Genomic DNA, 13,130 nt, shown 5'->3' on the forward strand with positions numbered 1-13,130 from the left:
TGGCCAGGTGCAACAAACCCTCCCCAAACCCGGGGCTGGGTCTCCTTGCTCAGAGCACGTTCAGCCTGTGCTTGGACAGTCGTTCCACTGGGGCTCCTGCAGACCCACAGGTTGCAGGCTACCTCCACCTGCTGACAGTCACAGAGTGGTGGGAGGTGGAAGGGACCTCAGAAGAGCACCTAGTCCAACCCCCTGCTAGCAGGAACACCTCCAGCAGATCACACAGGAATCCAGAGGGATTTCTCCTCCAACAAGACCAAAACCTCCTGCTGAAGCCAGGACTGGCAGCAGGCTGTGTCCCTTCTTGGGGAGCAGCAGGGATGGATCAGCTGGGCTCAGCCCAAATGGTAGCACTGGGGCAGCCCTCAAGCCACCATCCGACTTCAGCCTTTTGCATTTCTTTACCAAAAAGTGGGCCTGGGTAGGTGCCTTCAGAGCAGCAGTGACCCAGCACCTGGTCAAAGGCCCGCAGGGCGCCGGGAGATAGAGCAGGTTAACGTTTAACCCACGGGGACTGTAAACCAGCCCGGGGGCTGCTGAACCTTTGGAGTTTGATATGATGATTAGGGAATAACCGGAGTGACACGTCGCAAACTCTCCATAATCAAGGAGACCTCTTTCCTGGGTGGTGATCTCCAAAAATTGCTCAGGTACGGGACCGCTCGAGCTGCCCCCGGGTTCTGGGGCCACGGGGACCGGGTTCCCCCACCCAACGGGGCTGTTGGCTGGGGTGGGGAAGGAGCAGCTCCACTGGGTGCCTCCCCCACCTCCCTGATGATGCTTTGTCAACAACTTTCATGCTTCGGGTGCTGGGTGACACTGGTGGGGTCAGCCCGGGGGTGCTGGGACCCCCCTGCAGCTCGACCCACCGCAGGCACAGCCCTGCGCTTCTCGCCTGGGTGCTCTGGTGAGCAAGGTGGCAGAGAAGGGCTCCTCAGGGCCCTCAACCTGATTTCTACCTGCCGGGGGCAGAGAGGAGCATTTTTTTGACCCTTTTCCTCCCAGCCGATGGCTGCCAGGAGAGCCCAGCCAGGGCTGGGGAAGGAGGGAGGGGGAATTTTCCCTGCAATAATCTGGCCTTGATTTGCTCAGAGCTCAACTTTCGAGGGCTAATCATTAGAGATCTTTCTACCCTGCTTCTTAGTCCTCCTTCTCCTTGCAAAAGGTTGGTCTCCATTTCAATGGCGAGCACTGATCCTAAAGAAAACCCAAACCAAACCAGACCAAATCTTGTTTTTTCCCTAATCTTTTCAAACTAGCAGGTTTTCTGCCCAATACAAAGCGTTGCTTTTTAAGCTGGTTTCCCCTGGTGAAGCAGGAGGTTCGAGTGGGAGCAGCTGCCAGCGAGAGGTTGGCTTGAAGGCATCTAGCATGTGATGCTGTAAATAAATAGGGGGGGAGGAGGGAGAAGGAGGCCAGGCTCATCATCCTCAGAAAGGGATTTTTTGGGGGCACACTGGGTGATTTTGGTAACACAGCAGCCAAAGCTGGGGGAGGGGGAAGGTGTTTGGAGGAGGGGAACCTCTTCCCCAGCGAAAGAGGCTGAGCCAAAAAATTTGGCTGGTTTATACCTGAAATATTTTCCCAAAGCACACGTGGTGTAAATTTGCATTTATTCCACTTTCCTGTAAATACCTACCAGTTCCCATGGGACCACCTGAGCTGGGAAAACAAACCCCCAGTGCCCTGGAAAGCGAAGGGACTGAAGCCTCTTGCCGCGTTGCTCAATCGGACTCTGTCCTGCTCCCTGTCTCGCCCCAGCCAAGAGCTGGTGGCAGCTCACAAAGCTTCAAGTGTCTGTTTTGAGCAGAAAATGGATATTTGTATTTATAGCTATACCTAGAGTTATACGGTTTTATACATCTGTATTATTTATATGAATAACTGTATATCTTGGAGCTTGAAGGGAGGAAAGAAAACAACCCAAGCCTAGAAAAGCAAGCTGACAACCTGAAAGAAATCTGACAACCCAAAAGAAAATTGCTTCCTAAAGGAAAATAGTTTCTCTAGTAACTATCTGTGTGAGTTGTTAAGGGTTAAGAGTGAATATAGTCATCCAGCCTCTTCCAAGGCTGTTACTCTTTGCCAGGAGTGGTAGGGCTGGTGCAAAATGGCTTTCATTGACTGTGTCTGAGTAGCTCTACACATGAAGTCATGAAGGTGTATTGATTGGCAGAGGATAAACACAGTTCTGTTATCTCCTCCATGGACACAGTAACCAGGTTTCCCTGAACAGGCTGTGGTGGGGCAGGCTTGGGGGTAAAAGTGGTGGGGGATGAGAGCAGGGTCTGGTTACAAGTAGCACCTTTACTTTTCCTCCTCCCAGCAAAAATCCCAGCACGGGAGACAGCCCTTGAATGGGGAAATCAATTCCCCCTTTTCCAAGCAAATAATGCAAACATGAAGTGAAATCCATGGGGTTTGTGTAAATCCTGGATTCATCTTGATGGAGCAAAGCCATGGGATGTGCCTGTTGCCTGCAGTAGCTGGCAAGGAAACCATGTGTAGCAGCAGCTGCAGGGAGGTGAAGGAGGGTTCTAAGAAGTTTGTTTCTTGTCAATATGGGGTTTGCTGGGCATAAAAATACCTTCTCTTGCCTTGGCATTTCAGAGCTTGAATAGAAACCTAAAGTAATTGTCAGTGTTGAACAGGGAGTGGAAAATCAAACCAAGCAATGCTCTGACTGGAGATAAAAGCTGTACCTTCCTTTTCTACCTGCTTCCTTTCCTGTGGCCATGGCAGTATTGTTAAAATTGGTCCAAAATGAGGATAAAATAGGAAACACACCTGGGCAGTTTGCACCTCCTAAGGTCCTGATTTCAGTAGAAACACCCGAATAAAAAGCAAGTTCCCCTCTCCCTTTTTTCTTCTCCTTTTGGCATAATGGTCATTATCAGCAGACCAACTAAGGGGCAAACCCCTGAAGATGATTTCCATCCAAACCAATTATTTTTTGTTGCATGTGGTTGTTGAGTTTGTTGGTGTTGTTTGTGGTTTTGTGTTTTTTTTTTAAAGTGCTAAAAATACTGCCTTAATTTGCTGCAGTCATTCACACTTTCTCACAGCAGCCACGGAAGGGGGGGGGGGCTTTTCCCCCTGCGAGGGTGGGTTTGCTAATTGATTTATGGCCCAGGGAACAAAGAAGGAGGGAAAGTCATCATGTTTCCCAGGTCCTGTGACAGCAGCTTTCCTCTCTTGCCCTTAAAAAAAATATAGCCCAGCACAGCAGCACTGCTGTGAGGCCTGAGGCTCATGCCTGGAACAAGGGGACGGGGCTGGAATCCCACTAGTTTCAGGAATCAAACATCCTACCTGGATGTTTTGCATCCTGGAAATAGTCTGGATGCACTGATGGATGCAGACCTTTGGGTGGTGGAGGAGGGAAAGTATTCTGTCCTTTTTAGGTGTTCAGATGTTCTCAGGCCAAGGGATGCAGGGGAGAAGAGTTGCTTGGAAAGCTGGGGGCTAGAAAGCCCTGTCTTACCTTTCCTGGGATTTGTGCATTGGGATTTATGCCTCTTCAAAAGGAGAGGAATGATTTCTGTTTCTACCCCAGGGAACCAAGTTGATGGAGGAAAACTCTTGAGCAACCAGGCTTACGAATTACTTGTGAATGATTCTCTGGGTTGGTAATTAGGAGGAAGAACCCAGTTTCTAAGGGTGAGGCTGCAAAACCAGATTCTCATGGTGCGTTGGGTTGTCCATGTGTGTCCAAGCCCTGAGGCTGCAGTTTGTCCAGCCCTGGTCTCCAATGCTCCTCCTGAATCAAGAGTGGAGACCTGCAGAGTAATTCATCTACCATGGGGTGGGGGTCTCCAGCTGGACCCCCTTCCCAGCAGCTGAGGACCATGGTCTAGGCAAGCTGGGGCATCCCTGGGGATGGGGATCCTCCAGCACCCGAGTGGGGAAGGGCTCTTTCCTTGGGGCCAGCGGGGCTTTCTTCAAGGTGGCAGCAAATTAAGGCTGGATGCTCCTTAACACACACACCAAGAACATGGTGACCCATTTTCCTGGTGCTCTCAGCAAACATGTGGAGGTCTCCAGCCTGGGCTTTGCAGTGCCTGTGATGAACACCTTGCACAACCTCAACCACCCTCGCTCCTGTGTTCCTAGCAGATTGCTCACGTGTCTCCTGGAGCACACCAGTGTCTAGACATGCTGGTCCAGAGCCAGGCTGCTTTCCGAGAAGAGCTCACCTGATCTTATCTAATAAGGCAGAAGCCAACCAAGGGATATTGCTCTTGCTGCAAATGCATCAGCCAGGGAGCTGCTCCATCCCCTTCCACCCCCCAGCTCTGCAGGAAAGAAAAGGGTTTTTCTTTCCTCAATCTGTCTAGGTCACAGCTGGGGACAGCCTGAAAACCTCAGCCATGATGGAAACCCACCAGGCTTTGCCTGCCTGCAGCCCAGCTGCTTGCCTGGCCTGGAGCAGGGATGTGGGGTGAGGTCATAGAGTCACAGAGTCATCAGGTTTGGAAGGGAACTCTGAAGATCATCTAGTCCAACCCCCCTGGTACAGCATGGTCACCTACAGTAGATCCCACAGGAACGCATCCAGATGGGTCAGGAAAGTCTCCAGAGAAGGAGACTCCACAGCCTCTCTGGGCAGCCTGTCCCAGGGCTCTGTCACCCTCACAGGAAAGAAGTTTCTCCTCATGTTGAGGTGGAACTTCCTGGGCTCCAGCTTGTGCCCATTGCCCCTTGTCCTGTCCCTGGACTCTGCAGAAAAGAGATGCCTGCAGCCTGCCCTTGTGCTCCCACCCCCGGTGGAGAAGACAGAACATTCTGACATTCAGAGACATCTGCTGAGCCAGGCCATCCCTTTTTGTCACCACCTCTGCTCTGGCCTCTGGGTACAGGAGAATGGGCTCGAGTCCAGGTGACCCCTGGTGCAACTTTGCACCCACCCAAGTGCTGCATCTCAAGAGCTCAAACCCACGACGAAACCAGGATGAGGAAAACCAAAAGTCTAAGGGGCCAAACCTGCAGTGGGTCAGAGCTTTCCTCTCCAGGGTGACTGTCCAGGCAGGGGAGCTTGTAAAACCCAGTTGGGTTTTAATTTGGGCTTTTTGTGCCACTGCTTCTTCCTTCTGAAGCAGCCTGGGGAAGCACCCAACTCGTCCTTGCACAGCAGTGAGCTGCTCCTGCCCCACGGCTGCAGGAAACATCCATCTGGGAATCAGAGACTGGAAGGAGCTGCTGGACAGTCCATCTCCCAGCCCCTGCACCTTGGTAGTCATGAAAACACCAGAGAACCTTGGAGGTTCTCACAAAGCTCAGCAAGAAATAGCTCCAAAATCTGGCACAACGGGGTATTGCTGTTTCCAAATATCTAAGTCTCAGTCTCTGGAGCTCCATGTGGCAAAGCCAAACTGGCACAAGGCTGAGATCCTCCTAACACCTGGGCCCATTTTTGGGGCTGAGAAGAATCCACCTATTGGCATATAAAGCACTTGTTTAAGTCTCTCAGGACACAAAGGTATAGGAGCACAGAGCAAGTAACCTCCAAAGGAGAAGTGGCCTCAAACCTTGGCTCTTCCCTCAATGAACCCCAAAAGTGGCAGGTGCTAATCAAATATTGTGGTATGGAACAGCCAGTTGTTGGAAAAGGCTTTTCCTGTCATTTCCACAGCGCTGTGGCCGTGAGTTAGCATCAGCTTTGGTTGCCTCCAGCAATTCCAGGCAATAACAATCATCTTGGATGACATGATTTAGCAATTTCCTCCTCAGAGTTCTTAGCCCTACCAGTCCACACACAAGGAAAGGCTGGGAGATCTGGGGTTGTTTAGTCTGGAGAAGACTCAGAAGGGACCTGATGAATGTCTATCAATACCTGCAGGGTGGGTGTCAGGAATGGGCCAGTCTCTGTTCAGTGGTGCCTGTGACAGGACGAGGGGAAACGGCACCAAGTGACAACACAGGAAGCTCCACCTCAACATGAGGAGAAACTTCTTTCCTGTGAGGGTGACAGAGCCCTGGGACAGGCTGCCCAGAGAGGCTGTGGAGGCTCCTTCTCTGGAGACTTTCCAGACCCATCTGGACACGTTCCTGTGTGACCTGCCCTGGGTGTTCCTGCTGCAGCAGGGGGTTGGACTGGATGATCTTCAGAGGTCCCTCCCAACCCCTGTGATTATATGATTCTGTGATTCTGTGCCCTGGCCATGAGGGCCCCAAGGAGGCAGCTGGTTTTGCTCTTGCTGCTATTCAGCATCAACCCATCACCACGAGTCCTCAAGCATCTGCAGACCCTGGTTCTATGCCTGGCTCGTACTCGTGGGTTTTATACAAGCCCAAAACTTGTCATGCAGGAAAAATGGGGCTGCCTGACATGATAAATGCCCCTTTGCCAAAGGGTAACCCAATTCAGACTTCAGCTTGATGGTGTTTTCAACCCAAAACTAATAAAAATCTTTAATTAGGTATGACCTAAAACTACAGCTCTGAACCAAAATGTCTGAACACGAGGTCACCCCAGCCCGGAACCTAGATACAGATCTGAAGTCCTCCCATGTTCTTCTTTGGTAAAAACAGGCCAAACCTGGACCCAGGTCTTGTGTCTTGGAAAGTGCCAGACAGGGCTTGTACATATTTTAGTGCCACATGCCGGGGGGGGAGGGGGTGATTATTTTTGCTTTTTCCACAGTCTGTGATGTTTTGTTTCGATCTCAAAGTGCCTTGTTTCAGGAGAGCGACCCTGTCAGCTTTCTCAGGAGGGGGGACTTCCTCCTCCTCGCCATATTAATTTCTTTAATTTATCTTAAATTTGATTGCAGTGAGCACCCCTAATTAACCTGATTTTTTGCTGATAATCACTCACAATGGAATCAAATCACAAATCCGGGGACGGATTGACCGGCACACAGAAAGAAGCCGCCCTCCGCGCCTTAATTCAGCGAACGGGATATAATTTGATCCAGGTAGGAACTCACGGTCACGTCCTCCTGCCCACAGTGTCTGGCCTCACCCTGAAGCCACGTGGCACACCGGGGGCCTGAGCAGCAAATCTGAAAGCATAAAATACTCCTTGATTCTTTGGGTTGTTTTTTTTTTCTTCTCCTCTAACGTATCTGCCGCGCACACCTACAGAGTCACAGGGTGGTGGGGTTGGAAGGGACCTTGGAAGATCATCCAGTCCCACCCTCTGCCAGAGCAGGGTCACCTACAGCAGATCCCACAGGAACACATCCAGATGGGTTTGGAATGTCTCCGGAGAAGGAGACTCCACACCCTCTCTGGGTAAAGTTTTTCCTCACGTTTAACTGGAACCTCCTGTGCTCCAGCTTGTGCCCATTGCCCCTTGTCCTGTCACTGGACACTGCTGAAAAGAGACTGGTCCCATCCTCCTGACACCCCCTGTAGATATTTCTAAGCATTTGTGAAACCTTCCCCTCAGTCTCCTCTTCTCCAGAGGAGAACACATCTATATGTGGTGGATGTTGTCTTTCATGAAGCAGGATCCTCCTGGACTTCTTTGCCCAGTGCCAAATTATGACAAGGTTGGAAAGAAAACCCTGAGCACTCCTGAAGGTTGAGAAAGGTTGGGGTTGCTGGCTCAAAGCCATGGCTGCAGTGAGAGAGCAGAGAAGAAAACCTGCTAAGCAAAGTTTCAGGGGAGAGTAGGTCCAGACTTCACCACAGGAAGTCCAAGGTGTCACCTCCAGATCTGCCATTTGTGCAGATAGAATCATAGGATCACTAAGGTTGGAAAAGACCTCTAAGATCATCAAACCCAACCATCAACCCAACACCACCGTGCCAAATAAACCATGTCCTGATCCTTGTGTGTAAGTTGGACACCTCACCTGCCCAACCACCAAAGTTTTTGCTTGCAGTTGAGTCTCCAAGAGCAAAACCTCCTCTGGTGAGGGCATATGGAGATGGGGTATGTACTTCAAAAGCTATGTGAAGAAGTCTTTCTCAGTTAGCATGATCAAAACAAGCAAAGTAAGGAGGTGGAAAGAAGGAGGTAGAAAGAAGGAGGTGGAAGGGAGGAAGTGGAAGGAAGGAGGTGGAAGGAAGGAGGTGGCAAGAGGAAGGTGGAAGGGAGGCAGAGAAAGAGAGGGATGAGGAAAGCAAGAAAGGAAGAAAGCATGAGAATGAAGGAAAGAAGGAAAAATGAGAAATATAGGAAAGATTATTCAAAACAGGAGAGGAGAACAGAGACACACTCGCCTAGCAAAAATAGAACAAAAAGTGGAAATGTTGGCTGGTCTGCACAATTTGGGTGTTATTTGGGGCCAAAAGTTGCTCCTTGCCTAAAAGAAACTCCTGGGTCAGCAGGCCCCTCATATTTGCCCCTCTCATGGCCTCCCCCCGTTGATGGCCCTTCTCTGTCCCCTCTGTGGTGCCATTTCTGCCATCCCCTCTGCCCAGACCTCCTCCCTTATGAGTCCCCAGCACAGTTAGAGACAGGACTTCTGCACTCCTGAGTGCAGGGAGGGGTGGGTGTTGGGTGCACCATCACTCCGGGCCCATCTCCAGGCCCAGGTCCTCACCACACCTTGTGCCAGGTGTTGCTGCCTCTTCACCAAGCCCAAAAACATCATTTCTCAACTGCATCGAGCACCTCCAGCATCACCTACTGGCAATGATGCCTTGGGCTCCCTGGCTGGCCCCTTTCATTCTGGCCACATCTCTCTCCAAATGTCTCCCTTAATCCTCAGTTTCCCCCTGTGTTAGCACTTTCTGAGGTCCAGATGTCTTCTGCTTTTGGAAGGTTCCTCTGCTTTCAAACATGACCGTAACATCATAGACTGGTTTGGGTTGGAAAAGACCTTAAAGCTCATCCAGTTCCAACCCCCCTGCATGGGCAGGGACACCTCCCACCAGCCCAGGTTGCTCCAAGCCCCATCCAACCTGCCCTTCAACACTTCTAGGGAGGAGACCTCCTGGTGTCCTTTCTTTGGTCTCTATTGCAAGGTCTCCATCACTTACTAAAATAAGAGGCAACATCACTGCTAATAAATGTTTATGATTGCATGAAGAATTGTGACCAGTTACACATTTTGCAAGTGTTAGATCACACAGTCCACAACCACCACACACTCCATGGAGATTCACCTCCCGTAGACAAGAAGACCTGCATTTTCTAAGGAGGTTTTTGACTGTGTCCATCTTGGACATCTGAAGTAGCAACTGAGTTGCAGAACGTGCACTGCTGGATGTTCCTCAGCAAAACTCAGCTAGGCACAAGCCAGAACTTTCTCCAGCACATCCCCAGCACAGTAACTGGGATATCAAAGTGTTTGAGCAGGGCAGCCAAGGCACCTGCACCATCTCCAATGGGTCTGTAAGGAGTTGCTCCTTGCAGGGAAGGAGCCTCCAGCCCACTGGTAACAGAGCATGTTTCACGTGTCCCTCCCTGGGAAGGGCTTGTTTACATCCACGTTTAAATCTACATCTAAAACCATCCTTGTTGTCTTTCTCTCTGGCAGGAAAATGGGCAGAGGAAATACGGAGGCCCACCACCTGGCTGGGATGGCCCTCCACCAGAGAGGGGGTGTGAGATCTTCATTGGGAAACTGCCCCGAGACCTCTTTGAAGATGAACTTATACCACTGTGTGAAAAAGTAAGACTTCATGGTGGGTAGTTGCACTGTAAGTGGTTAGTGATGATCAAAGCTGCGTCTCAAGGCTGAAATGGAGATGATTTGGCCCAGACTGACCTTGACTTGGTGGAACTCTGATGTGATATAGTCATGGAATGGTTTGGGTTGGAAGGGACCTTAAAGACCATTTCCAACCCCCCTGCATGGGCAGGGACACCTCCCAGCAGCCCAGGTTGCTCCAAGCCCCATCCAACCTGCCCTTCAACACTGCCAGGGATGGGGCAGCCACAGCTTCCCTGGGCAGCCTGGGCCAGGGTCTCATCACTTTCTCTGGAAAGAATTTCTTCCTAATGACCAACCCAGGCCTTGTCTAATCATCTCCCACCTTGCTGCCAAACCTCTCTTCCTGAGTTAGTTTTCTTTCTGCTGCAGATTGGCAAGATCTACGAGATGAGGATGATGATGGACTTCAATGGCAACAACCGGGGCTACGCCTTTGTGACCTTCTCCAACAAACAGGAAGCAAAGAATGCAATCAAGCAACTCAACAATTATGAAATCAGGTAAGCATGGCAAACACAAAGTATTATAACATAGAAATATTCATCTAGATTTATATATAATATAGAAATATTCATCCCTGTTGTTAGGTATCGAGTATTTCTCCTTGCAGCCCAGAGGAAGGTTATTTAGAGACCTAAACCTCTGGAAGACATTACTCTTTGTCCCCGTTTCATGCTGGAGCACAAAGGCAGGACTCACCCAAGCCAAAAACCTTTTGCAGAAAATGTCTTTCCTCAAAGAAAAAAAAAAAATAGAATTAAAAAAATTTCTACCAGTGGGTAAAAATCTTTTGTTTTGAATCAAATTAACCTTCCCCCCAATGGGGCTGCTTCCTTCTTGTTCCCCTCTGGGCTGTTTTTTGTTGATTCATTCCTACCCACAGTCTCTCCTGTGCTGCAAATGCCTCGTGGGAGACAGAGAAGTTGCAAGAAAAATGGTGAAATAGGGTGGAAACCAATGGGCAACCAACCAGTGACATTTCCTACTAGTTAAGAACAGGCAAAGCCCTCGTGTTTGTGACTGAAAATTGGGAACAAAACACCTAGAAATCAACAACATATGGGCCCATCAGATGTGTTGTTTTGATTCAAACTGCATTTCATGGGTTGTTTTTTTTCCAGTTCAGAGTGGGATGAGTAGATGCCTTTTGGTGGGATCATTTAGAGATAAACCATTCTGGTGATTTTATGGCTTTCATTTTAAAAAAAAACTACAAGATGAGTTTGGAATTGCGTTGCTAAGGATGAGCAGGTCACAAGGCACACAACAAGGGCTTGGAAATGTGATTTGTATCAGATTGGAGGGTCTTAAAGATCAGTCTTCATCCACCTCCTCTGCTTGCTTCCCTTCCTCCAAAGACTCCTCCAAAGAAGGTTCTAAGTTCTCAAGACCTGCAAGAGTTGCTTGGACCACAATGAAGAGTCCAAAGTGTGTAATGGAATTTTTACTTTGGGTTCTGCACAACAGTTGGCATCAGGAAGACCCCAAATGGTGTCTCCCCATGACCAGGGATTTTCTTTCCCTAAAACCTCAGTCATGAGGCCTCATGGTGACCAGGAAGCTACTGGTGGACACAAGGAATCCTGGTGGCAACACAAGAGTCACTGCTGTGACCATGGGTGGCAGGTCCAGCTGGGTAGCAGTTGGTTTTGCAGATAGCAAAAGGGAGAATTCCAGGAGGCCAAAGCCAAATTTGGCTCTGGTTTCTCCTGGCTCTCAAACCCCTCATTTCAATGGTGCTGCCTTACTTTGACATCCAATCCAGCAGTGGCACCTTCACATGGGGTCTTGTGCTGACCAAAGACCACCTGAACATTCCAACTGCTGCAAGAGCCGGAGGCCTTGTGTTTGACCTTGTGTTCTGGGACAAGAGGAGGGTTTTATGTGAACCTTTCACTCTCCTTGAGACCTGGTTCTGACCCCTGACCAAGCAGCCGTGTTGTTCACGTGCAGGAATGGGCGTCTCCTGGGAGTCTGTGCCAGCGTGGACAACTGCCGCCTGTTTGTGGGGGGGATCCCCAAAACCAAGAAGAGAGAGGAAATCTTGGCAGAGATGAAGAAAGTCACGGATGGAGTGGTGGACGTCATTGTCTACCCTAGTGCAGCTGATAAAACCAAGAACAGGGGGTTTGCTTTTGTGGAGTATGAAAGCCACCGGGCAGCAGCAATGGCCAGGAGGAAACTCCTCCCAGGTGAGTGCAGATGGGAAGGGTGGTGGGGATGGCTCCATCTCTGGGGTCACCAGACACCTGGTGCTTTGGGAGGCCAACATCTTCAGAGGACCCTCATAGCCAAGGAAGTAAACCCTGAGGTTCTTCTGAGGGTTTTCTGAGCTAGAGAAGCTCAGAGCAAGGAGGGACCCCAGCACGTCATGGCTGGTTGATGGGGCTCATTGTCTGTGCTCTTCATTTAGGAGCTTGAATTTCTGCGCATCCCCACAGCTCTGTTGTAGGAAACCTCTTGTCCCTGGTTGTCTTGGGTTATATATAAAATCTGGCCTCATTTATGGCCTCCCAGAGCATCACCCAGGAAATCATCCATCTTCAGCCTCCACAATGTCCTGCAGATGTTCCCAAAAAATGGGTGTTTTCTGTGTGGGGAGAGATGAGAAAGGGTTTAAACAATATTAAAAATAAGTCTGTGCAATTTAGCACTGGGGGACACCCAGAGACCACTGCAAAGCAGGGAGAAGTTTGGCATGTGTTAGATGAAGGAGTCACTCAACACAGAATCATAGAACCATTCAGGCTGGAAAAGCCCCTTGGGATCACCCAGTCCAGCCATCATCCCTACTCTACAAAGTTCTCCCCTAAACCAGATCCACCAACACCACATCCAAACCACCCTTAAACACATCCAGGGATGGTGACATGAAGGGTGTTGGAGAGGAGAGGAGAGGAGAGGAGAGGAGAGGAGAGGAGAGGAGAGGAGAGGAGAGGAGAGGAGAGGAGAGGAGAGGAGAGGAGAGGAGAGGAGAGGAGAGGAGAGGAGAGGAGAGGAGAGGAGAGGAGAGGAGAGGAGAGGAGAGGAGAGGAGAGGAGAGGAGAGGAGAGGAGAGGAGAGGAGAGGAGAGGAGAGGAGAGGAGAGGAGAGGAGAGGAGAGGAGAGGAGAGGAGAGGAGAGGAGAGGAGAGGAGAGGAGAGGAGAGGAGAGGAGAGGAGAGGAGAGGAGAGGAGAGGAGAGGAGAGGAGAGGAGAGGAGAGGAGAGGAGAGGAGAGGAGAGGAGAGGAGAGGAGAGGAAGGAAGGAAGGAAGGAAGGAAGGAAGGAAGGAAGGAAGGAAGGAAGGAAGGAAGGAAGGAAGGAAGGAAGGAAGGAAGGAAGGAAGGAAGGAAGGAAGGAAGGAAGGAAGGAAGGAAGGAAGGAAGGAAGGAAGGAAGGAAGGAAGGAAGGAAGGAAGGAAGGAAGGAAGGAAGGAAGGAAGGAAGGAAGGAAGGAAGGAAACTTGTGCAGCCAAGAGGGAGTTTTCTAAGTTCATTAAAATATTTCCTTTTAGAGAGCAGTCCAGAGAATGCAGACGT

The 13,130-nt window shown here is 50.1% G+C and overlaps 1 protein-coding gene across 4 annotated transcripts in view; it reads left to right on the forward strand.

Moving 5' to 3' along the window:
* The first annotated feature begins 564 nt into the window (after positions 1-564).
* The window catches only part of A1CF (APOBEC1 complementation factor), a 28,192-nt gene continuing 15,626 nt past the window's right edge, over positions 565-13,130 (forward strand). For 3 of the 4 annotated variants that reach the window (XM_051617024.1, XM_051617025.1, XM_051617026.1), the window contains exons 1-5: positions 565-650; positions 6,774-6,917; positions 9,435-9,569; positions 9,981-10,111; positions 11,565-11,803. In XM_051617024.1, coding sequence (XP_051472984.1) covers positions 6,819-6,917; positions 9,435-9,569; positions 9,981-10,111; positions 11,565-11,803 — 604 coding nt within the window. In that variant the 5' untranslated portion in view covers positions 565-650; positions 6,774-6,818. The remainder of the gene's footprint in view (positions 651-6,773; positions 6,918-9,434; positions 9,570-9,980; positions 10,112-11,564; positions 11,804-13,130) is intronic. The other variant, XM_051617027.1, reaches the window with a different exon arrangement.

The sequence above is a fragment of the Apus apus genome, chromosome 4, assembly GCF_020740795.1.
Source record: "Apus apus isolate bApuApu2 chromosome 4, bApuApu2.pri.cur, whole genome shotgun sequence".
NCBI lineage: Eukaryota > Metazoa > Chordata > Aves > Apodiformes > Apodidae > Apus > Apus apus.